At 62.3% G+C, this 20,788-nt stretch overlaps 1 protein-coding gene across 2 annotated transcripts in view; it reads left to right on the top strand.

Annotated features, from left to right (window-relative positions):
• The window catches only part of PKD1 (polycystin 1, transient receptor potential channel interacting), a 47,385-nt gene that overhangs the window by 18,446 nt on the left and 8,151 nt on the right, over positions 1–20,788 (top strand). For both annotated transcript variants that reach the window (XM_060031508.1, XM_060031507.1), the window contains exons 7-34: positions 926–1,146; positions 1,487–1,602; positions 2,013–2,139; positions 2,482–2,729; positions 3,218–3,973; positions 4,859–4,990; positions 5,195–5,370; positions 5,604–5,737; positions 6,396–10,015; positions 10,243–10,392; positions 11,899–12,042; positions 12,131–12,410; positions 12,482–12,695; positions 12,779–12,950; positions 13,270–13,422; positions 14,161–14,305; positions 14,525–15,145; positions 15,414–15,570; positions 15,741–15,993; positions 16,097–16,292; positions 17,838–18,008; positions 18,089–18,232; positions 18,329–18,539; positions 18,638–18,764; positions 19,866–19,982; positions 20,064–20,113; positions 20,324–20,508; positions 20,599–20,692. In XM_060031508.1, the coding sequence (XP_059887491.1) occupies positions 926–1,146; positions 1,487–1,602; positions 2,013–2,139; positions 2,482–2,729; positions 3,218–3,973; positions 4,859–4,990; positions 5,195–5,370; positions 5,604–5,737; positions 6,396–10,015; positions 10,243–10,392; positions 11,899–12,042; positions 12,131–12,410; positions 12,482–12,695; positions 12,779–12,950; positions 13,270–13,422; positions 14,161–14,305; positions 14,525–15,145; positions 15,414–15,570; positions 15,741–15,993; positions 16,097–16,292; positions 17,838–18,008; positions 18,089–18,232; positions 18,329–18,539; positions 18,638–18,764; positions 19,866–19,982; positions 20,064–20,113; positions 20,324–20,508; positions 20,599–20,692 (9,114 nt within the window). The remainder of the gene's footprint in view (positions 1–925; positions 1,147–1,486; positions 1,603–2,012; positions 2,140–2,481; positions 2,730–3,217; positions 3,974–4,858; positions 4,991–5,194; positions 5,371–5,603; positions 5,738–6,395; positions 10,016–10,242; positions 10,393–11,898; positions 12,043–12,130; positions 12,411–12,481; positions 12,696–12,778; positions 12,951–13,269; positions 13,423–14,160; positions 14,306–14,524; positions 15,146–15,413; positions 15,571–15,740; positions 15,994–16,096; positions 16,293–17,837; positions 18,009–18,088; positions 18,233–18,328; positions 18,540–18,637; positions 18,765–19,865; positions 19,983–20,063; positions 20,114–20,323; positions 20,509–20,598; positions 20,693–20,788) is intronic.

The following is a 20,788-nucleotide window of genomic DNA, read 5'->3' as shown; positions in this document are numbered from 1 at the left end:
CCCCTGCCCTGTATCCTGCCCCCACTGTCCCATTCTGGGCCCCTCCTGGCAGGGACCGGGGAGGTTCTGGTGTGACCACGGAGGCTGCACTTCCTCCTGCTGCTCCCCCCTGGGTGGTCACTGCTGCCAAGCGCTGCCCATGCACGAGGAGCCTCTTGGACGCTCTGGCTGCCCAGGCCTGTGGGGGCATGCGCTCTGTAGTGGTCACCATAGGTGGCCCTGCCTGGTCTCTACTCAGCCCTTAGCACCTGCAGTGGCTAGGGGGCGGGATGGGGTGGAGGCTGGCCCCCCTCCTCTCCCAGGGTCCCTGTGTGGGAAGGGACTGATTGGACTGTGGGTCACCCTGGACTTCCCGAGGGGAAATCGAGGCCCAAAGCAGTCATAGCCCTTGCCCAAGGTCACTTGGTTCCCAGGTAGTAATGCAGCCCCAGCACCCAGCTCTGACCACAGCACCTCAGCCACCCCTGCTGCCTGTCCCTCTGTCTAACCCTGTCCCAATATTTGCCCCTGTCCTTGTATCTACAAGCCCTGCCTCCAGGAGGGTCTCTCTGCCCTGGCAGAGCTGTGGGAAGTAGCCTGTTTGGGGGCTGATATGTGGGTGTCTTTGTCCCCAAATGCCACACCTGGAGCCTCACCTCTGGGCACACACAGGTCTACGTGGCCCTGGGCCAGAGTGAGGTGGAGCTCCATGAGGGTCTCAGCTGGGCCCCTGGCCCCATGGGATAGGTGATTGGGTGGGCACTGGTGTGGGCCTTGCTTGCCAAGTCATGTATGAGCCTCAGTTTCCCCATTTGGAAAGTGGGGGCAGGCAGAGCCTGCCTGACAGGCTGCTCTGAGGAGGGTGCCCCCAGAGAGAGGGCAGAGGGAGGGGTGCTTGTCTCTGGGGAGCCCCTGAGCACCTGCTCTTCCCTCTGTCTGCCTGCAGGAGCTTGGACGTGTGGATCGGCTTCTCAGCTGTGGAGGGGGTAGAGGTGGGCCCAGCGCCGCAGGGTGAGGCCTTCAGCCTGGAGAGCTGCCAGAACTGGCTGCCTGGGGAGCCGCACCCTGCCACAGCTGAGCGCTGCGTGCGGCTCGGGCCTGCTGGGCAGTGCAACACGGACCTGTGCTCGGCACCGCACAGTTACGTCTGTGAGCTGCGGCCCGGAGGTGCGCTGGGGCCCCTGGGAGGCTGGGGAGCACCTGCTGCCCTGGCCCAGGACACCCCTCCTCCAAAGCATACAGGGTCCCTTGGCCACCCTGGGAGCTCCTCCCATCCTGGCCAGGACAGCTGCCCCTGGCACCCCAGTTCATTCCTTAGCTGTTCAGTGTTTGTTAGGTGTTTGCTGAGTGTCTACTGTCCCGGACTGAGCCCACACTGGACAAAACAGGTGGAGGGAGCCAGGGGCTACTGCCAGGTGGCTCAGTCCCAGGTCTGGTCCCACCCTGGGCCCCCAACACACTCCTCCTCGGCCTGGGAACAGCACCTCATTGCACACTTGCACCACAGGCCCTGTGTGGGACGCAGAGAACTTCCTCGTGGGAGCACCCAGTGGGGACCTGCAGGGGCCCCTGAGCCCCCTGGTGCAGCAGGAGGCCCTCACAGCCCCCCGGGAGCCCGTTGAGGTAGGCTGGCCTTCCAGGTTTCTTGCCCTGGCTGTTGCAGTTCCCTTTAAAAAACAAGAAGCCTTTTTCTGGGCCTTATTAACATTCTGCGTCTAGTAGAGTCAGTGCAGAGGTGAGTAGCACCCAGGCCTGGCATCGGGAGAGCTCTGAACGCTCCTGAGCCTTTTCTCTTGGTGCTTGGGGATTTTTTAGAAATGAAGGTACAATTCCTGTTGCTCACAGATGGTTTTGACCTGATTTTTTTCTCCTGAGTGACATTGTCTCCCACTGTGTGAAATGAGGCCAGTGGGGGCCTCTTGAAGGCCCATCTGGTGGCTCCTCCCCTCTGACCTGGTGGGTGTTTGGGCATCGGGGTGGGGCCGGCTGAGGGCCGGGGTCGGTGGAGCTGAGTGGCCCCCCTGCCCTGGCAGGTGATGGTGTTTCCTGGCTTGAGCCCGAGCCGTGAAGCCTTCCTCACTGCTGCCGAGTTCGGGACCCGGGAGCTCGGCGGGCCTGCCCAGCTGCGGCTGCAGGTGTATCGAGCCATGCGAGGAACAGGTGGGACTCCATCCTGGCAGTGGGACCTGGGAGGCTCGAGCAGCCTCTCTGCACTGTGGTGTCTGCTGGTCCCTTGCCCACTGGACTGGTCTCCAGCCTCAAGGTGGACAGTGGGGTCCACAGAGATGCCAACTCATGCTGGGGATCCCAAGGATGGGTTTGGTGGGGAACTTGCTGGGGCTGGGGACTCACCGGGGTCAGTCAGCTGGCCTGGTGTGGGGAGGGTTAGAGGAGTGATGGTGGGGGCCGGGTACACTGCCTGGCGAGACCTCATGTTGTAGCAGGGCGTCCTTATGATCTGTTAGCAAATTGGGGTACCTGACACCCCTCTTTTCCTTGCAGGGGCCCCAGGAAACAGCAGCGAGCCCCAGAGTAGGTCCCTGGAAAACAGGACTGAGCCCATCCCTACATGCACACCAGAAGGACACCCGTGCCCCAGATCCAACATCTGCCTGCCTCTGGACACCCCCTGCCACCTTCGGGCCTGTGCCAACGGATCCACATCAGGGCTGGGGCTCCCTGGGGTCTCCTATGCATTGTGGAAAGAGTTCCTCTTCTCTGTGCCTGCGGGCCCCCCTGCCCAGTACTCGGTGTGTATCACTGGCCTAGGTGCCTTCTGCCTCCCCATCAAACACAAATAAAATGCAGATTGTTCTGCACAGCCCTCCAGGTCCCCTAACCCACCCGCCTCCTGCCTCGGCAATGCTCTCCTCCTCTGCCAACCGTGAGAAGCTCCCGCCCCAGGGCCTTTGCACTTGCCTTTTAAGGAGGACTCTTCCCCTCTCTGGGCAAGGCTGGCCAGTGTCCAGAAGTCCCTCCCCTGTCTGGGGAAGCCCCACCCCTGCCTGCATCCTCTCTGCCCTGTGTGTTTTGTCTGTCCCCATCTTGAGTGCCTTGGAGGCCCCTGTGAAGCCTGGTGGTGTGTGAGTGAATGAGGAGTGTTGAGACCCCTGTAGGGGGTGACTCTGGGTTACCCCAGGGGGGTTCTGCAGCCCGCTGGAGCCCCTGGCCCAGTGCTGCCTACAGGCCCCTGACCCACTGTGAGGACCTGACACAGGCCCAACCCCCTCTCCTGTAGGTCACCTTCCACGACCAGGGCAGCCCCCTCCTCCCTGGTGACCTCATCAGCTTGCAGCACGATGCCGGACCGGGCGCCCTCCTGCGCTGCCCCCCAGCACTCAGCGTCCCTGGCTCCGAGGCCCCGTACTTCTCCACCAACGTCTCAGCCTGGCTGGCCCACCTGCCTGCCAAGCTGGAGGCGGCCCCGGCTGGCCCTGCCTGTGCCCTGCGGCTGCTTGTTGCCACGGAGCGGCTCACCCCTCTGCTGGGCCTGAGCCCCAACCCAGGGCTGCGGCGGCCAGGGCGCTATGAGGTCAGGGCCACAGTGGGCAACAGCGTGTCCAGGCACAACCTGTCCTGCAGCTTCAACGTCTTCTCCCCGGTGGCAGGGCTTCGGGCCATCTACCCGGCCCCCTACGACGGCCGCCTCTACATGCCCACCAACGGCTCGGCCTTGGTGCTCCAGGTGGACTCCGGCACCAACGCCACGGCCACTGCACGCTGGCCTGGCGGCAACGTCAGTGCGCCCTTCGAGGCTGCCTGCCCTGCCACTGTGGCTGCCCTGGTGCCTGGCTGTGCCCACGAGGCCAATAGCACCCTGTTCTCGGTGCTGGCACTGCCCGGGCTCAGCGAGGGCGAGCACGATGTGGAGGTTGTGGTGGAGAACGGTGCTGGCCGGGCCAACCTCAGCCTGCGGGTGAAGGCTGAGGAACCCATCCGAGGTCTCCGCGCCACGCCCAGCCCTGAGGCCCGAGTGCTGCAGGGCGTCCTGGTGGTGAGTGTGGGCCCCGCCCCCCGCCCTGCCCTGAGACAAGGTGCCTATGCTGAGGGTGGCCTCTCCCCAGTGAGGAGAGCACTTGGCTGCCAGGGACAGTGGGCTCAGTGTCGGTTTCTGGGCAGGTCCTGTTCAGTGGTTCCTCAGATGGTTCGTTAATTCCTAAGTTACTGGGGAAGTCACCTGTGAAACAGTTGCTCTGAAAATGCTTCTTTTTGCTCTCACATTTCCTGCACGAATTGTCGAACTCTCCACCCACCTCTGACCTTGTTGATCCTGGGTGTGTTTTCGGGGTCCTGCTGTGTTCCCACCTGGCTAAAGTGAGCGCTTTTTGAGGTTGGGATCTGATGCCACCCGGCCACTGTTGGTGCCACTCCGGGAGCGGCTGTCCCTGTCCCTGTCCTGGGAGTACCCACCTCACATAAGGCAGCCACCAGTTCTGCAGCCTTAGCACAGGAGCTGTTGGGTGGTTGTGTCCCCTTCCCCTGGCTTCCCTGTTCACACCTGTTCTATCAGGTGACTCAGGTAAACATCCAGAATCATGAGGCCCATTGAGACTCACGTGCCTTCCCAAACGGCACTGTGCTGTCCAGCTACGGGGGCCTGAGCAGGAGCCCTGGGGTGGGGGTGCACAGACTGAGGTGGGTTGGCCCAACCCAACGGGTGCTGGGTTTATTTTACAGATGAAGAAACTGAGATACAGAGAGGTCAGGATGTAACCAAGCCCAGGCTCAGCCCCGCACTATGTGGCCTCCTTAGCCTAGAGGGAAGCCCCATAGGGAGCTATGTCCAGGCGGATAGACGTGGGTTGAGGGCACAGTTGGTCCCCCAAAGACCCTGGGCTGGGGCAGGGCCATGGCCAGCTGACGCTGTGCCCTTCCGCAGAGGTACAGCCCCGTGGTGGAGGCTGGCTCGGATGTGGTCTTCCGCTGGACCATTGATGACAAGCAGTCCCTGACCTTCCACAATGTGGTCTTCAACGTCATCTACCAGAGCGCCGCCGTCTTCAAGCTCTCGGTGGGCGGGGGGCGTGGGCACAGGGTGGAGAGTAGGGTGGGGGTGGGTGGGGCGGGGGCTGGGCTGTCCGCTGCTCACCTTTGCCTTCTGTTCTGCTTTGCTCCCGAGGACCCCGTGGCAGCTGTGGGTGAGTGCGGGGAGGGGCTCTGTCCACGCTGCCCTGTGGCCGGCTGGTGGCCTGCTCACTGCCGCCTGTCCCCACAGCTGACGGCCTCCAACCACGTGAGCAACGTCACCGTGAACTACAACGTCACCGTCGAGCGGATGCACAGGATGCGGGGCCTGCGGGTGTCTGCGGTGCCGCCCGTGCTGCCCCCCAATGCCACGCTGGCGCTGGCGGCTGACGTGCTGGTGGACTCGGCCATGGAGGTGGCCTTTCTGTGAGTGTGCTGGGCCCTGGGTGGGGCCCCAGCCTCCACCTCCTCATCTGTCAGGACGTGCTGGGTACATAGGACATTGGGACCGGCTGGAGGGCTGCAGCAGGGCGGGTGGTACCCTGAAAGGAGGTGCAAGGAAAGGGGCTACAGCTGGGCCCTCCCCACCCCTCCCTCCTACCCCACCCCTCCTAGCCTGCTCACTTGCCTGCTCACTTGCCTGCTCGCTGCCCTGGCAGGTGGACCTTCGGGGATGGGGAGCAGGTGATCGGCCAGTTCAAGCCTCCATACAACGAGTCCTTCCAGGTCCCAGACCCCACAGTGGCCCAGGTGCTGGTGGAGCACAACATCACACATACCTACACTGTCCCAGGTAAGGGGCAGGCCTGCTGCCCTGCCAGCCTCCAGCTTGGGTGAGCCCTGCCCCGGGGACAGCCCCTCCCTGGGGGACAGCCCCCCTTGGTCCTGCCTCCCGGGATCCAGCCTGGGCTGTTGGCGCAGGGCCCTCACTGGGGTGAAGAAGGGATGTCCAGGGTTGAGGGGTGGACTAGGTCTCTGAGACCCATGATTCAAGTCTGCCGGCCAGAAACCGGACCCTTCTATCCCCTCCTGACTCCTTCCCTGAGCCTTTTTTGGGGGAGAAGGGAAGATTCCTTTTAGTCATTTTTGAAATTCCAGAAGCCTCACACACAAGAAATGCAGAGTAAACAGTGGTGCCCCTATGATCCCAGCCCTGTTCCTGTGATCTCAGCCCTGCACCTATGCCTGCCCTGTCACCCCAAGGGCAGTCGTACCTGGAGACGGTTGCTCTTCATCTTTCTGCCTCAGCCCTGCGACTTGCCCTGTGCTGAGAGCACCCGGGCCTGGGTCCAAGGGCGTTCTCTGTTCGCGTTATAACTGGGGCCCTGCTTTGCGCCTCACCCTCACCCCAGGCCCCTGCCCACAGCACGGGGTTAGGAGGGGTTCTGCTGAGTAGGTGGTGGCGGTGGCCCCGGCCCCATCCCCGTCCCCATTCTGGGCCTGTCTGCCAGGTGAATACAACCTGACCCTGCTCGTGTCCAGTACCTTCGAGAACCTGACGCAGCAGGTGCCTGTGAGTGTGCGCGCCACCCTGCCCGCCGTGGCCGTGGCCGCGGGCAGCCGGGTCTTGGTGGCTGGCTGGCCTGTCACCTTCTTCCCGCACCCGCTTCCCTCGCCTGGGGGTGTCCTGTACACGTGGGATTTCGGGGATGGCTCCCCAGATGTAACACAGCCCCAGCCAGAGATCAACCACACGTTCGCCTCGAGGGGCGCATACCACATCCGACTGGAGGTCAACAACACGGTGAGTAGTACAGTGGCGAGCATCAGCGTCCGTGTCTTCGAGGAGCTCCGTGGGCTGACCGTGAGCCTGAGCCCGGCCGTGGAGCAGGGTGCACCCGTGGTGGTCAGCGCCACCCTGGATTCGGGCGACAACGTCACATGGACTTTCGACATGGGGGACGGCACAGTGCTCATGGGCCCTGAGGCCACAGTAGAGCACGTGTACCTGCGGGCGCAGAACTGCACGGTGACCGTGGGCGCGTCCAGCCCCACTGGAAACCTGGCCCGGAGCCTGCCCATACAGGTCTTTGTCCTGGAGGTGCTGTGGATCGACCCTACAGCCTGCATCCCCACCCAGCCCCATGCCCAGCTCACAGCCCACGTCACTGGGAACCCTACCAACTACATCTTCGACTGGACCTTCGGGGACGGCTCATCCAACACGACCGTCCGGGGGGACCCGACAGTGATGCACAATTTCACACGTAGTGGTACATTCCCCCTGGCGCTGGTCCTGTCGAGCCACGTGAATAAGGCGCATTACTTCAGCAGCATCTGCGTGGAGCCCGAGGTGGGCAACATCACCATGTGGCCCGAGAGGCAGTTTGTGCGGGTCGGGGACACAGCCCGGCTAGTTGCCTGTGCCTGGCCCCCATTCCCCTACCGCTACACCTGGGACTTTGGCACTGAGGATGCTGCTGCCCGCGTTGGGGGCCCTGAGGCCACATTCACCTACTGGGACTCAGGTTCCTACCTGGTGACCGTCACCGTGTCCAACAACATCTCGGCTGCCAACGACTCGGCACTCGTGGAGGTGCAGGAGCCCGTGGATCTCACAGGCATCAGGGTCAATGGCTCCCATGTGCTGGAGCTGCAGCAGCCCTACCTGTTCTCTGCTGTGGGACGCGGGCACCCCGCCACCTACCTGTGGGAGCTGGGGGATGGCGGGCGGCTCCAGGGCCCTGCGGTCACCCACGCCTACAGCAGCACGGGCTGCTTCCCCGTCAGGGTGTCTGGCTGGAACGAGGTAAGCCGTGGGGAGGCCCAGCTGAATGTCACCGTGCAGCAGCGTGTGCGGGGGCTCAGCGTCAACGCCAGCCGCACGGTGGTACCCCTGAACGGCAGCGTGAGCTTCAGCACCTCCCTGGAGGCGGGCAGTGACGTGCATTACTCCTGGGTCCTCTGTGACCGCTGCACGCCCATCCCTGGGGGCCCCACCATCTCCTACACCTTCCGGTCTGTCGGCACCTTCAACATCATTGTCACGGCTGAGAATGAGGTGGGCGCCGCCCAGGACAGTATCTTCATCTATGTCCTGCAGCACATCGAGGGGCTGCAGGTGGTGGGCGGCGGCAGTAGCTGCTGCTTCCCCACCAACCGCACGCTGCAGCTGCAGGCCTCAGTCAGGGATGGTACCAACATCTCCTACAGCTGGACCGCTCAGCGGGACAGTGGCCTGGCCCTGGCTGGCAGCGGCAAAGCCTTCTCGCTCACCGTGCTCGAGGCTGGCACCTACCACGTCCAGCTGCGGGCCACCAACATGCTGGGCAGCGCCTCGGCCAACCGCACCGTGAACTTTGTGGAGCCTGTGGGGTGGCTGGCCGCCGCCGCCTCCCCGAACCCAGTGGCTGTCAATGCAAGTGTCACCCTCCGCGCTGAGCTGGCTGGTGGCAGTGGCGTCACTTACACCTGGTCCCTGGAGGAAGGGCTGGGCTGGGAGACCCCAGAGCCATCCACCACCCACACCTTTCCCAGCCCCGGCATGCACCTGGTCACAGTCATGGCCAAGAACCAACTGGGCTCAGCCAACGCCAGCATTGAGGTGGCTGTGCAAGTGCCTGTCAGTGGCCTCAGCATCAGGGCCGGTGAACTGGACTGCAGCTTTGTGGTGGCCAGTTCCACCGTGCCTTTCTGGGGGCAGCTGGCCTCGGGCACCAATGTGAACTGGTGCTGGGCCGTGCCGGGTGGCAGCAGGCATGGCCAACACATCGCCGTGGTCCTCCCCGACGCCGGCACCTTTTCCATTCAGCTCAACGCCTCCAACGCGGTCAGCTGGGTCGTGGCCACACACAACCTCACGGTGGAGGAGCCCATCGTGGGCCTGGTGCTATGGGCCAGCAGGAAGGTGGTGGAGCCCGGGCAGCTGGTTCACTTTCAGATCCTGCTGGCTGCCGGCTCGGCCGTCAGCTTCCACCTACAGGTCAGTGGGGCTGGCCTCGAGGTGCTCCCTGGGCCCCACTTCTCCCGCAGCTTCCCCCGGCTCGGGGACTACACGGTGAGCATCCAGGCCGAGAACCACGTAAGCCGGGTGCAGGCGCAGGTGCGTGTCTCAGTGCTGGAGGCCGTGGGTGGGCTCCAGGTGCCCGACTGCTGCGAGCCGGCCATCGCCACGGGCTCCGAGAGGAACTTCACGGCCCGGGTGCAGCGGGGTTCCCGTGTTGCCTACGCGTGGTACTTCTCGCTGCAGAAGGTTCAGGGAGACTCACTGGTCATCCTGTCGGGTCGCGATGTCACCTATACTCCCGTGGCCGCAGGGCTGCTGGAGATCCACGTGCGAGCCTTCAATGAGCTGGGCGGCGTAAACCACACACTCATGATTGATGTCCAGGACGTCATTCAGCACGTGGCGCTGCGCAGTGGCCGCTGCTTCACCAACCGCTCGGCCCGCTTCGAGGCTGCCACGAGCCCCAGCCCCCGGCGAGTGGCCTACCACTGGGACTTTGGGGACGGGGCCCTGGCAGAGGACACGGAGGTTCCCTGGGTGGCTCACTCCTACCTGCAGCCTGGGGACTACCGTGTGGAGGTGAACGCCTCCAACCTGGTGAGCTTCTTTGTGGCGCAGACCACGGTCACCGTCCATGTGCTGGCCTGCAGGGAGCCCGAGGTGGATGTGGCCCTGCCCCCACAGGTACTTATGCGGCGCTCCCAGCGCAACTACCTGGAGGCCCACGTCGACCTGCGTGACTGCGTCACGTACCAGACTGAGTACCGCTGGGAGGTGTACCGTGCCACCAGCTGCCAGCGGCCTGGGCGCATGGCCCGGGTGACCCTGCCCAGTGTGGATGTGAGCCGGCCCCAGCTGGTGGTGCCACGGATGGTGCTGCCTGTGGGCCACTACTGCTTTGTGTTCGTGGTGTCGTTTGGGGACACACCGCTGGCACAGAGCATCCAGGCCAATGTGACGGTGGCCCCTGAGCGCCTGGTGCCCATTGTCGAGGGTGGCTCCTACCGTGTGTGGTCGGACTCTCAGGACCTGGTGCTGGATGGGAGCAAGTCCTATGACCCCAACCTGGAGGACGGTGACCAGACGCCACTCAGCTTCCACTGGGCCTGCGTGGCCTCGACGCAGGTCAGTCACATGGCGGGGCAATCGTTCTCCTAATCCCCCTTAGGTCGTTTGTGTGCATGAGGCTGGCAGGCTCTTGGGTCTGCTTGATATGTCTGAGTGCCTGGTGGGCTCGATCCCAGCAGGGGGAGGGGTCTTCCCAGCCGTCCCCGGGCCAGGATCTAATTGGAGGCAGGCCTAGGATCTCACCCCCGTGCGCACCCCCTCCCTGGCCCCGTTACGGACTGCAGAGTGAGACTGGCGGGTGTGCACTGAACTTCGGGCCCCGTGGGAGCAGCGTGGTCACCATCCCCCGGGAGCGTCTGCAAGCCGGTGTGGAGTACACCTTCAACCTGACCGTGTGGAAGGCAGGCCGCAAGGAGGAGGTCACCAACCAGACGGTGGGTGCTGCCCTGGCCCAGCCCTGGGTGGAGCTACCGGCCCCCAGGGTGGGGGGAACTGCCAGAGAGGCTGAGTGCACAGGGCCCCTGCCTGCACATAGTACCGAGTACCCTTTTTTTTTTTTTTTTAAATTATCTTTGGCTGCGTTGGGTCTTTGTTGCTGCGTGTGGGCTTTCTCTACTTGCGGTGAGTGGGAGCTACTCTTTGTTGGGGTGTGCAGGCTTCTCATTGTGGTGGCTTCTCTTGTTGTGGAGCACGGGCTCTAGACATGTGGGCTTCAGTAGTTGTGGCACACGGGCTCAGTAGTTGTGGCACACGGGCTCAGTAGTTGTGGCTCACGGGCTCTAGAGCACAGGCTCAGTAGTTGTGGCACGTGGGCTTAGCTGCTCCGCGGCATGTGGGATCTTCCCGGGCCAGGGCCCGAACCCGTGTCGCTTGCATTGGCAGGCAGATTCTTAACCACTGTGCCACCAGGGAAGTCCCCGAGCACCCATTTTTCAGGGTTTTTTTGGTTTTTTGTTTTAGTACTTCTAGAAGCTATTGGTTTTAAGTCATTATTACCCTTGATGTTAATTCTACTTAACAAGATGCTCCTCTGGCATTGCTTTCTTCCAAAAAGGCCATAGCTGTGCACAAAGCTTAGAGGTACAGCACAGGCCCTAGTGGTTTGTGAGAAATTCACTGTCCCCGCAGCACTGAAGGCCACTAGCGAGGAGACACGTCCCTTCCCCAGAGCATGGTGTCCCCTCCCTGAATGAGGAGGGCCTGTTCTTGCCTGTGTGTGGAGCACGCTCTCTCTCCCTCCTTAAGCTGCCAGACGGTCAGGACCACGTATGCTTGGCCCCATGGCACCACTCCTGCTGCTGTAACAGGAGTGGGTGCATCAGGCCCTGCTGGTGCCTGGGATGGGGTGTCCATCCCCCGTGCCAGGTTTCTGCCCGGAGTGGCTGTCTGGGGCTGTCTGATGTGGGCCCCACCCCCAGTGCAGAGAGCAGTGGGAGGCTCAGACGGGGCTGCGCTGAGCTGAGCTATGCTTGTCCCCACGCAGACACTAGTCCATCTGTACTTTCACGCCTCTGTTTATCTGTTTGTAGCTGAGCACCTGTTGAGTGCCTGCTGTGTGCCAGGCCCAAGACTGGCCCGGGGTGCTGCAGAAAATAAGCCCATCATGGTCTGCACTTCATTAAATTCCCTCCTCCCCCATCCTCCTCCCCTGTCCCTCGCCAATCCTAGGAGTCACAAAACGATACAAACATCCTGGGTGAGGGCTGAACTCATGGCCCCACAGAACCTGGGCTTCGGGCTGACTTAGGAGTTGGCTGGGTCTGAGAGGAGCTTCTGCAAGTGGGAGAATGGCAGGGGCAGGGGCCCTGCTCTTTCATGGGTTTCACTACCACCCACCACACGGGGCAGACCCAAGGGTCTGGGCCTCAGGAGCAGAGCCCCAATCCGGAGGCTCCTGGCCAGGGTGGGCATGCCTCTCTCTAATCCTGCCCGGCCTCCAGGTGCTGATCCGGAGTGGCCGGGTACCCATCGTGTCCTTGGAGTGTGTGTCCTGCAAGGCGCAGGCGGTGTACGCAGTGAGCCGCAGCTCCTACGTGTACCTGGAGGGCCGCTGTGACAACTGCGGCGGGGGCTCCGAGCGCGGGGTGAGCAGGGGGCCCCAGGTGGGGACCAAAGTTGGTGGGCCTGGGGGAGACCCGCCCCTGAGCACCTGTGATCTGGGTGCCCTCTCAGCGCTGGGCCGCGCGCAGCTTTAGCAATGAGACACTGGTGCTGGATGAGACAACCACGTCCACGGGCAGTGCGGGCATGCGGCTGGTGGTGCGGCGCGGCGTGCTACGGGACGGCGAGGGCTACACATTCACGCTCACGGTGCTGGGCCACTCGGGCCAGGAGCAGGGCTGCGCCTCCATCCATCTTGCCCCGAACCGCCCTCCACTGGGGGGTTCCTGCCGCCTTTTCCCACTCGAGGCCGTGCGCGCCCTCACCACCAAGGTGCACTTCAAGTGTGTGGGTGAGTACGGCCCACAGGCCCTGGTGATGGGGGGCACATTGGGACCCCGCTGATGCCCTGGGGTCCCACAGGCTGGCAGGATGAGGAGGACGCGGGTGCTCCACTGGTGTATGTCCTGCTGCTGCGGCGCTGTCACCAGGGCCACTGCGAGGAGTTCTGTGTCTACAAGGGCAGCCTCTCCACCTATGGGGCCGTGCTGCCACCTGGCTTTGCGCCCCACTTTGTGGTGGGCCTGGCTGTGGTTGTGCAGGACCAACTGGGTGCCGCCGTGGTCGCCCTCAACAGGTGAGCCTGTGCCCGTGGAACAGGGCCTGGCTGGGGGTGGGAGGGGGACCCGCCACCTGTTCATCCACAGCCTCTGCCCACAGGTCTCTGGCCATCACCCTGCCAGAGCCCCCCGGAGAGTCCCCCGACGGCCCCCCAGATCTCACGCCCTGGCTGTACAGCCTCACAGAGAGCACGCTGCCTGGGCTGCTGCGCCAGGCCGACCCCCAGCACGTCATCGAGTACTCGCTGGCCCTCATCGCTGTGCTCAATGAGGTCAGTGCGGCTGAGGAGCCCCTCCTGCGCTGGCCTCTGTGCTGGGGGTGGCCCAGACCCCCTCTCCTGACCAGGGCCTCGGCACCACTCCTGCTCCCAGCAGTACCCACTTGCGGGGCCCTCCCCAGTGCCAGGCTGCCTCCTCCTCTCCTTGTGCCCCTAGCCCCCACGTGGGGTCCTGGGGAATACCCCTTTTGCCCTTGACACAGGGCTCGAGTTGCCGCTGGTGTTAGGCAGCGGCCGAGATGCCTGCCCTTGGTCAGCCTGCACTGTAGGCGGGGCTGCCCATCTCCTGCTGACGGCTCCCCTGTGCCTGCAGTACGAGCAGGCCCTGGCCATGGTGGCAGAGCCAGACCCCAGGCGGCAGCTGCGCGCCCAGATACGCAAGAATGTCACCGAGACCCTGGTCTCCCTGCGGGTTAACACCGTGGACGACATCCAGCAGGTTGCAGCCGCCCTGGCCCAGTGCACGGTAGGACGAGATACAGGCCCTGTGGCAGCCCTGAGCCCCCAACCCTGACGACCTGCGAGCTCCTTTCCTAGCCAAGTCTGTGTGGCCACGTGCCCATTCTCAGCTGTCCCAGCATGAGCCACGGGTGCCCCCCAGGGTGACCCTGCGGGGGTCCAGGGCACAAGGCCCAGGTGTGGGGAGGGGCGAGGCTGTTTTGTACTCTCGCCTGTGGGCCTGTGGTTACACCTGACTCCGCCACCCTGGCCTAGGACTCAGCAGCCGGGCTGGGCTGGGCTCTGTCTTGACGGCGGGGAGGGGACTGTGCTCAGGGTGGCAGGGGATTGCTGCCGAGGCCTTGTGGAGGAGAAGGGAGGGGAAGGTTTTCTGGGTGGGGGTCGCCCTGTCTGTGACATGGCTTGCTTGGCTGTGTGTGTGGCCGGGGTGGCCATTGGGGCCACATTACCTTGAACTCTGCCTGTGTGTGTGGAAGAGCCACTGAAGGGCTCCTGGCAGAGATGCCCATGGGTGTAGCCGTGTTTGGCATGGATTTTCCAGCTGCAACATGAAAGGTGGTTTGGAACGGCTCCACGGAGGTGGGGAGGCCGCTGTCACAGAGGCTGCTCCAGGATCACAGCGAGCATGGCGGAGCCAAGCTGGGCTGAGGGACAGAAGTGGGGGGAGCTGCTGCTGAGTGGCCCCTACCTGGCCTGGGTCAGCTGGGCTGGAGTGGGGCTGGACATGGTGATGGGCTCCCTGCAGGTGTCCAGCTGGGAATTCGTGTGCCGCTCGTGCCTGAAGAAGACACTGCACAAGCTAGAGGGCATGATGCGCATCCTGCAGGCTGAGACCGCTGCGGGCACTGGGACGCCCACTGCCATTGCTGACAGCATCCTCAACATCACAGGTGTGGGCGCCTGCTGGTCCCTGGACCTTCCCCCACCTCTCCCCCACCTCTACCCCCCTTCCAATCTCTGCCCCCCACCGGACCTCTCCCTCCAACCTCTCCCCCAACCTCTCTGCCACCTCTCCCCCCACCAGACCTCTCCCCAAACCGGACCTCTCCCCCCAACCTTTCCCCATGATCCCTCTCCCCACTTCTCCGCCTAATCTCTCCTATCCGTAGGTGACCTCATCCACCTGGCCAGCTCGGACGTGCAGGGCCCACAGCCCTCGGAGCTGGGGGCAGAGCCGCCGTCACTACTGGTGGCATCCAGGGCCTACCAGCTCTCATCGGCCCTCATGGGTATCCTCATGCGCTCCCGTGTGCTCAACGAGGAGCCCCTGACCCTGGCGGGTGAAGAGATCGTGGCACAGGGCAAGCGCTCGGATCCACTGAGTCTGCTGTGCCAGGGCGACGCCTCGGGCCCCGGCTGCCACTTCTCCATCCCCACAGCCTTCAGCGGGGCCCTGTCCAACCTCAGTGATGTGGTGCAACTCATCCTCCTCGTCGACTCCAACCCCTTCCCCTTTGGCTACATCAGCAACTACACTGTCTCCACCAAGGTGGCGTCCATGGCTTTCCAGACACAGGCCGGCACCCAGATCCCCATTGGGCAGCTAGCCTCAGAGCGCGCCATCACCGTGAAGGTGCCCAACAACTCAGACCAAGCTGCCCAGGGTCACCGCATCCCTGCTGGCTCCGCTATCGTCCAGCCCCAGGCCTCAGTCAGTGTCGTGGTCACCCCCGAGAACAGCAACCCTGAGGCCGGGCTTCACCTGCAGCTTACTTTCATGGTGCTGAACGGTGCGTGGCATGGCGGGGCCCTCGGTGGGCGGCCTCCTCTTCCCTCCTGTGGCCCAGCCTGTGTGGGGCAGTGGGGTGGCCAGGTGAACAGGTGTTTCTCGCGGGCACCCCCAACTCGTGGCCTTCGGTAAAGTCTGTCTCCTGCTTCGTGGAGCCCTGGGGGCCTGGCTGGAGGACAGTGGGGTGGCTGGGGAGGGCTTCTGGGGTTGTCCCCTGGGGTGTGTGAGCTGCCCGAGCAGGGGTCTGAGCCTGCACATGCCACCCGCAGAGCACTACCTGCCAGAGGAGCCTGAGCCCTACCTGGCCGCCTACCTGCACGCTATGCCCTGGCCCAACGAGCACAACTGCTCAGCCAGCAGGAGGATCAGCCTGGAGGTCCTGGCAGGCGACGACCACAGGCCTTACACCTTCTTCATCGCCCCGGGGTGAGCACGTCCTGCCCTGGACCTGGGAGCAGTGGGACTTGTTGGCGGGGTGGGGCTGATCTCTGAGGGCAGGTGGACATGGTCGGATCCGTACGTGCCAGGGCCCAGGGGCTCCCTGTGGGGTTTGGGGAGCAGGCCAGGTCTGGCCATGACACCCCCAATTCTCCCAGGACCAGAGATCTGGGCGCTAGCTACTACCTGAACCTGACCAGCCACTTCCGATGGTCAGCACTGGAGGTGTCCGTGGGTCTGTACACGTCCCTCTGCCAGTACTTCAGCGAGAAGGAGATGGCATGGCGGACAGAGGGCCTCGTGCCCCTAGAGGAGACCTCGCCCAGCCAGGCTGTCTGCCTCACCCGCCACCTCACCGCCTTCGGTGCCAGTCTCTTTGTGCCTCCCAGCCACGTCCACTTCATCTTCCCCGTGAGTGGTGCTGCATCCTTGGACTTCTGGGGAGCCCCAGCTCCGCCCTGAGCAGGCGAGGGCTGGGCTGCGCCCCTGGGGCCTGATGGCTCTGTCTCCCTAGGAGCCAGCCTCAAGCGTGAACTACATCGTCCTGCTGACGTGCACTGTGTGCCTGGTGACCTACGCGGTCACGGCTGTGATCCTGCGTAAGCTGGACCAGCTGGACATCAGCCGGGTCCGCGTCATCCCGTTCTGCGGGAAGGGGGGTCGCTTCAAGTATGAGATCCTGGTCAAGACCGGCTGGGGCCGGGGCTCAGGTGAGGGGGGCTGCCTTCCTGATGGGGACTCTTGTAATAGAGGGGTGGCTTCCAGCAGGGGTTTGGGTCACCATGGCTGTGCCAAGCAGCAGCTCGTTCATCTGCACCTGTGGGCATGCAGTGGGCTCGTAGTCCCTGTGGGCAGCCGCTGACGTGCGCAGCCGGGTGGAACAGCCTGACGATTGGTGTGGGAAATGATTATTAAATGGTAATAAGTCGTCCTGGTGAAAAGATTGTTTTCAAGACATCAAAAGCTCTTGAATTTTGGTTAAAAATGTGGAAAGTAACTTGATGATGTGGAGTTAGTACAGTGTAACATAAAGCGTTAGACGCTGAGAACTAAAGTGCCTTATTTGTTTGTGGGAAACTTACCAAGAGTAGTTTGAGCAGCACTTGCCTTCTCATCTGTAATTGCCACCCGAGGGGGCATCTTTGTGCCTCGGCCAGCGGACACTTCGCTGCCGACCTCTTGTCATGCTCTCCTCTCTGTGAAGTACCTCTGAGAGTTCTTTCCACGTGAAGTTTTTGCCGGCATCCATTGCTATGTGACGTCTTCATCCTTTTTGTCTCAACGATTGCTCTCACTCATGTTGGTGAGTTTGCTGTCAGCGACGGCCTCTCCAGAGCCCCTGGGGCAGCGGCAGCGACAGTGGCCCCGTGGTCGGCTGTTTCTTCAGTCGTGTGTTTGCCTTTGATGCAAATTTCGCTTCCTTGGTACCATTTTTCATTTCTATGCTGTGCTTTCATCTTTGTCACTTGGTTCTCTCTTTTATCTTTAAAATTTTTTTTGGCTGCGTTGGGTCTTCGTTGCTGCTTGCACAGGCTTTCTCTAGCTGAGGTGAGTGGGGGTCTACTCTTCATTGCAGCGCGTGGGCTTCTTTCTCACTGTGGTGGCTTCTCTTGTGGAGCACGGGCTCTAGGTGTGCAGGCTTCAGTAGTTGCAGCACGTGGGCTCAGTAGTTGTGGCACACGGGCTTAGTTGCTCCGCGGCATGTGGGATCTTCCCGGACCAGGGCACGAACCCGTGTCCCCTGCATCGGCAGGCGGACTCTCAACCACTGCGCCACCAGGGAAGCCCCTTATTTTTAGTTTTTAAATTTTTTTTGGTCCTCTGTGTTGATGACCCACTTTTATAAAACGTCATGTAGGTTTATCACTGGGGACATGGGGCAACACTGCTGTGCACTTGGTGGTCCGTGTGGGGACTGAGAGGTGTATGGTGACTGGTCACCAGCAGCCTCTGGGAGAGGTGATGTCACCCATCAGGACATGCATCTCTTGTGTAGCGGACTGAAGGCTGGCAGCCACCTTCACGTTCCACACTGTTACTCGTAGTTAAGGCACCACCACAACTGGCATTTGAATTGTGTCACTGGGGGCCGTTCATTTAATGGTTTGAGGCGACTGAGATCCATTTGTATCAGAGCCACAGGGTGGGGGCTGCCTGTGCCTGTCGAAGGAAGGTTGTCAGGGCAGACCCGCCCGGGGTCAATGTCTGGTGGGCGGCAAACCCAGAGTCCTGCCCCCTGTTCTGACGTCCTTCAGGGACCACAGCTCATGTGGGCATCATGCTGTACGGGGCGGACAGCCGCAGCGGCCACCGGCACCTGGATGGGGACGGAGCCTTCCACCGCAACAGCCTGGACATTTTCCAGATCGCCACCCCACACAGCCTGGGCAGCGTGTGGAAGATCCGCGTGTGGCATGACAACAAAGGTCTGGGGGCCCCGCTGCTGCCGCCCCCACCCCCCTGCTGCCCCACCCAGCTCTGACCACCCTGCCCCTCCCCTCTGCAGGGCTGAGCCCCGCCTGGTTCCTGCAGCACATCATCGTCAGGGACCTGCAGAACGCCCGCAGCACCTTCTTCCTGGTCAACGACTGGCTGTCAGTGGAGACGGAGGCCAACGGGGGCCTGGTGGAGAAGGAGGTGCTGGCGGCAAGTAAGGCCCTGCCCCGGTGGCGGGGCCATGGGGTGGGGGTGGGGGGCTGGGGCGCCTGGCCCTGGGATCTCCTGAAGCCCTCCTGTCCCCGCCCAGGTGATGTGGCCCTGCAGCGGTTCCAGCGCCTCCTGGTGGCCGAACTGCAGCGCGGCTTCTTTGACAAACATGTCTGGCTCTCCATGTGGGACCGGCCACCTCGGAGCCGCTTTACACGTGTCCAGCGAGCCACGTGCTGCGTCCTCCTCATCTGCCTCTTCCTGGGTGCCAACGCCGTGTGGTACGGTGCTGTGGGAGATGCTACCTACAGGTGGGTGCTGTGGGGGTCGGTACGCCCTCTCTCTGCCCAACCCCCAACCCCTCCTGCCCCACCCCCCAAGCCGGCCCGTCTCTCCTCTCCTGCCACAGTGTGAGGCCCGCGTCCAGTCTGATCCCACTGAGCATCGACACCATTGCCGTCGGCCTGGTGTCCAGCCTGGTTGTCTACCCCGTCTACCTGGCCATCCTGTTCCTCTTCCGGATGTCCCGGAGCAAGGTGGGTGGGGCTCCTGGAGCATGGGCACGGCTGCCCCTGCCAAGGGCTGTGCTGTTCAGTATAGCAGCTAGAGAGGGGTCAGGAGCCAGGGGAGAGATGCAGGGTGTCAGAATCAGGAGTGAACAGGGGTCACTGCTGACACCACTGAAGCAAACAGGACTGGCTGGGGAACTGGCTGATGCCCATGTCTCATAAGAAAGGGTCATATACCATGACAAGTGGCATTTCCCCCAGGAACCCAGAATGGACATCCTTAGCTGTATGTGGCTGGGTTTTTTTTGGGGGGGGGCAGGGTTTTTTTTTTGTTTTTTTTAAATTTTTGGTCATGCCATGGGGCATGCAGGATCTTAGTTCCCCAAATAGGGATCGAACCCACGCCCTCTGCAGTGGAAGCACGGAGTCCTAACCAGTAGACTGCCAGGGAATTTCCCGTATGTGGCTGTTTTTATATATATCTGTGTGTGTGTGTATATTTATACATATATATATATATATATATATATATTTTTTTTTTTTTTTTTTGGCTGCGTTGGGTTTTCATTGCTGTGTGCAGGCTTTCTCTAGTTGCGGCGAGTGGGGGCTACTCTTCGTTTTGGTCCACGGGCTTCTCATTGCAGTGGCTTCTCTTGTTGCACAGCGTGGGCTCTAGGCACACAAGCTTCAGTAGTTGTGGCACACAGGCTTAGTAGTTGTGGCTCACGGGCTCTAGAGCACAGGCTCAGTAGTTGTGGCACACGGGCTTAGTTGCTCTGCGGCATGTGGGATCTTCCCAGACCAGGAATCGAACCTGTGTCCCCTGCATTGGCAGGCGGATTCTTAACCACTGTGCCACCAGGGAAGTCCCTGGCTGTTTATATTTAAATTGATTAAAATTAGATAAAATTAAAACTTCAGCTTCTCCATTACACCAGCCACACTTCAGGTGTTCTTCATTGGCATGTGGCAGGTAGTTCCTGTGATGGACAATGAAGGTGTAGAATGTGTGCATCTAGAACATTCTCCAGGAGAGCACTGCTCTAGACTCTGCCTGCCAGGAGCGAGCATGCCTCCCCACAGCAGGGGCCCAAGCTGCCTCCCACTGACCGCCTGCCTCTCCTGCAGGTGGCCGGGGGCCCGAGCCCCACACCAGCAGGGCCGCAGGCGCTGGACATGGACAGCTGCCTGGACTCATCTGTGCTGGACAGCTCCGTACTTGCCTTCCCAGGACTCGGCGCTGAGGTGCGGGCTCCCCAGGGCCTGCCCGGATGGGGTCGTGTTCTGGGCAGCCTGGAATCAGGTTTCCTCTGTGCTTCTCAACAGGCCTTTGCTGGACAAATGAAACATGACTTATTTGTGGAGGATTCTAAAAGGTGGGGGTCTCTAGAGGAAACGTGAGCCATTTCTCCTGTAGGTCAGCTGCGCCTCGCATGTGCCACGTCACGTGTCCTCGTCCGTGTGTCGTGGGGCTGTCCTGGGAGTGTTTGCTCAGCAGCACCGCATGTCCACGTGTGATGGGACTTGGGTTGGGTATGTGTGCAGACGCGTCCTCTGGGCTCCCCTTGCTGACCTGTCGCCTGCAGCCTGGTGTGCTGGCCATCCAGCGAAGGCACCCTCAGTTGGCCAGACTTGCTGAGTGACCCGTCCGTCATGGGCAGCACCCTGCAGCGGCTGGCCCGGGGCCGGATGGGCCGCACGCCGGGCCCGGAGGATGACAGTCTCTCCCTGGTCAGCCCCTCCTCACCTGCCAAATACTTCTCAGCTTCAGGTGGGTGAGCAGGGGTGGGGAGGGTGGTGTCCCCCAGCTCCCCCCAGGAGGAGGGAAGGCTCCAGGGCTGACACATTTTGCTCCCTCCAGATGAAGACCTGATCCGGCAGATCCTGGCTGAAGGGGCTGGCAGCCTGGCCCCCACCCAGGACACTCAAGGAGAAACAGATCTGCTCGCTGGCCTGTGAGTGCCCAGCTCCTGGGGGTGGGGGGCAGCAGGGAGCCCAGCCAAGTAACCCTGCTCCCTGTCTGGGCCTGCCCTCGTGCTGTCCAGCCAGTG

The sequence above is a fragment of the Delphinus delphis genome, chromosome 15, assembly GCF_949987515.2.
Source record: "Delphinus delphis chromosome 15, mDelDel1.2, whole genome shotgun sequence".
Lineage (NCBI taxonomy): Eukaryota > Metazoa > Chordata > Mammalia > Artiodactyla > Delphinidae > Delphinus > Delphinus delphis.
This window is presented reverse-complemented; position numbering and strand designations above follow the sequence as displayed.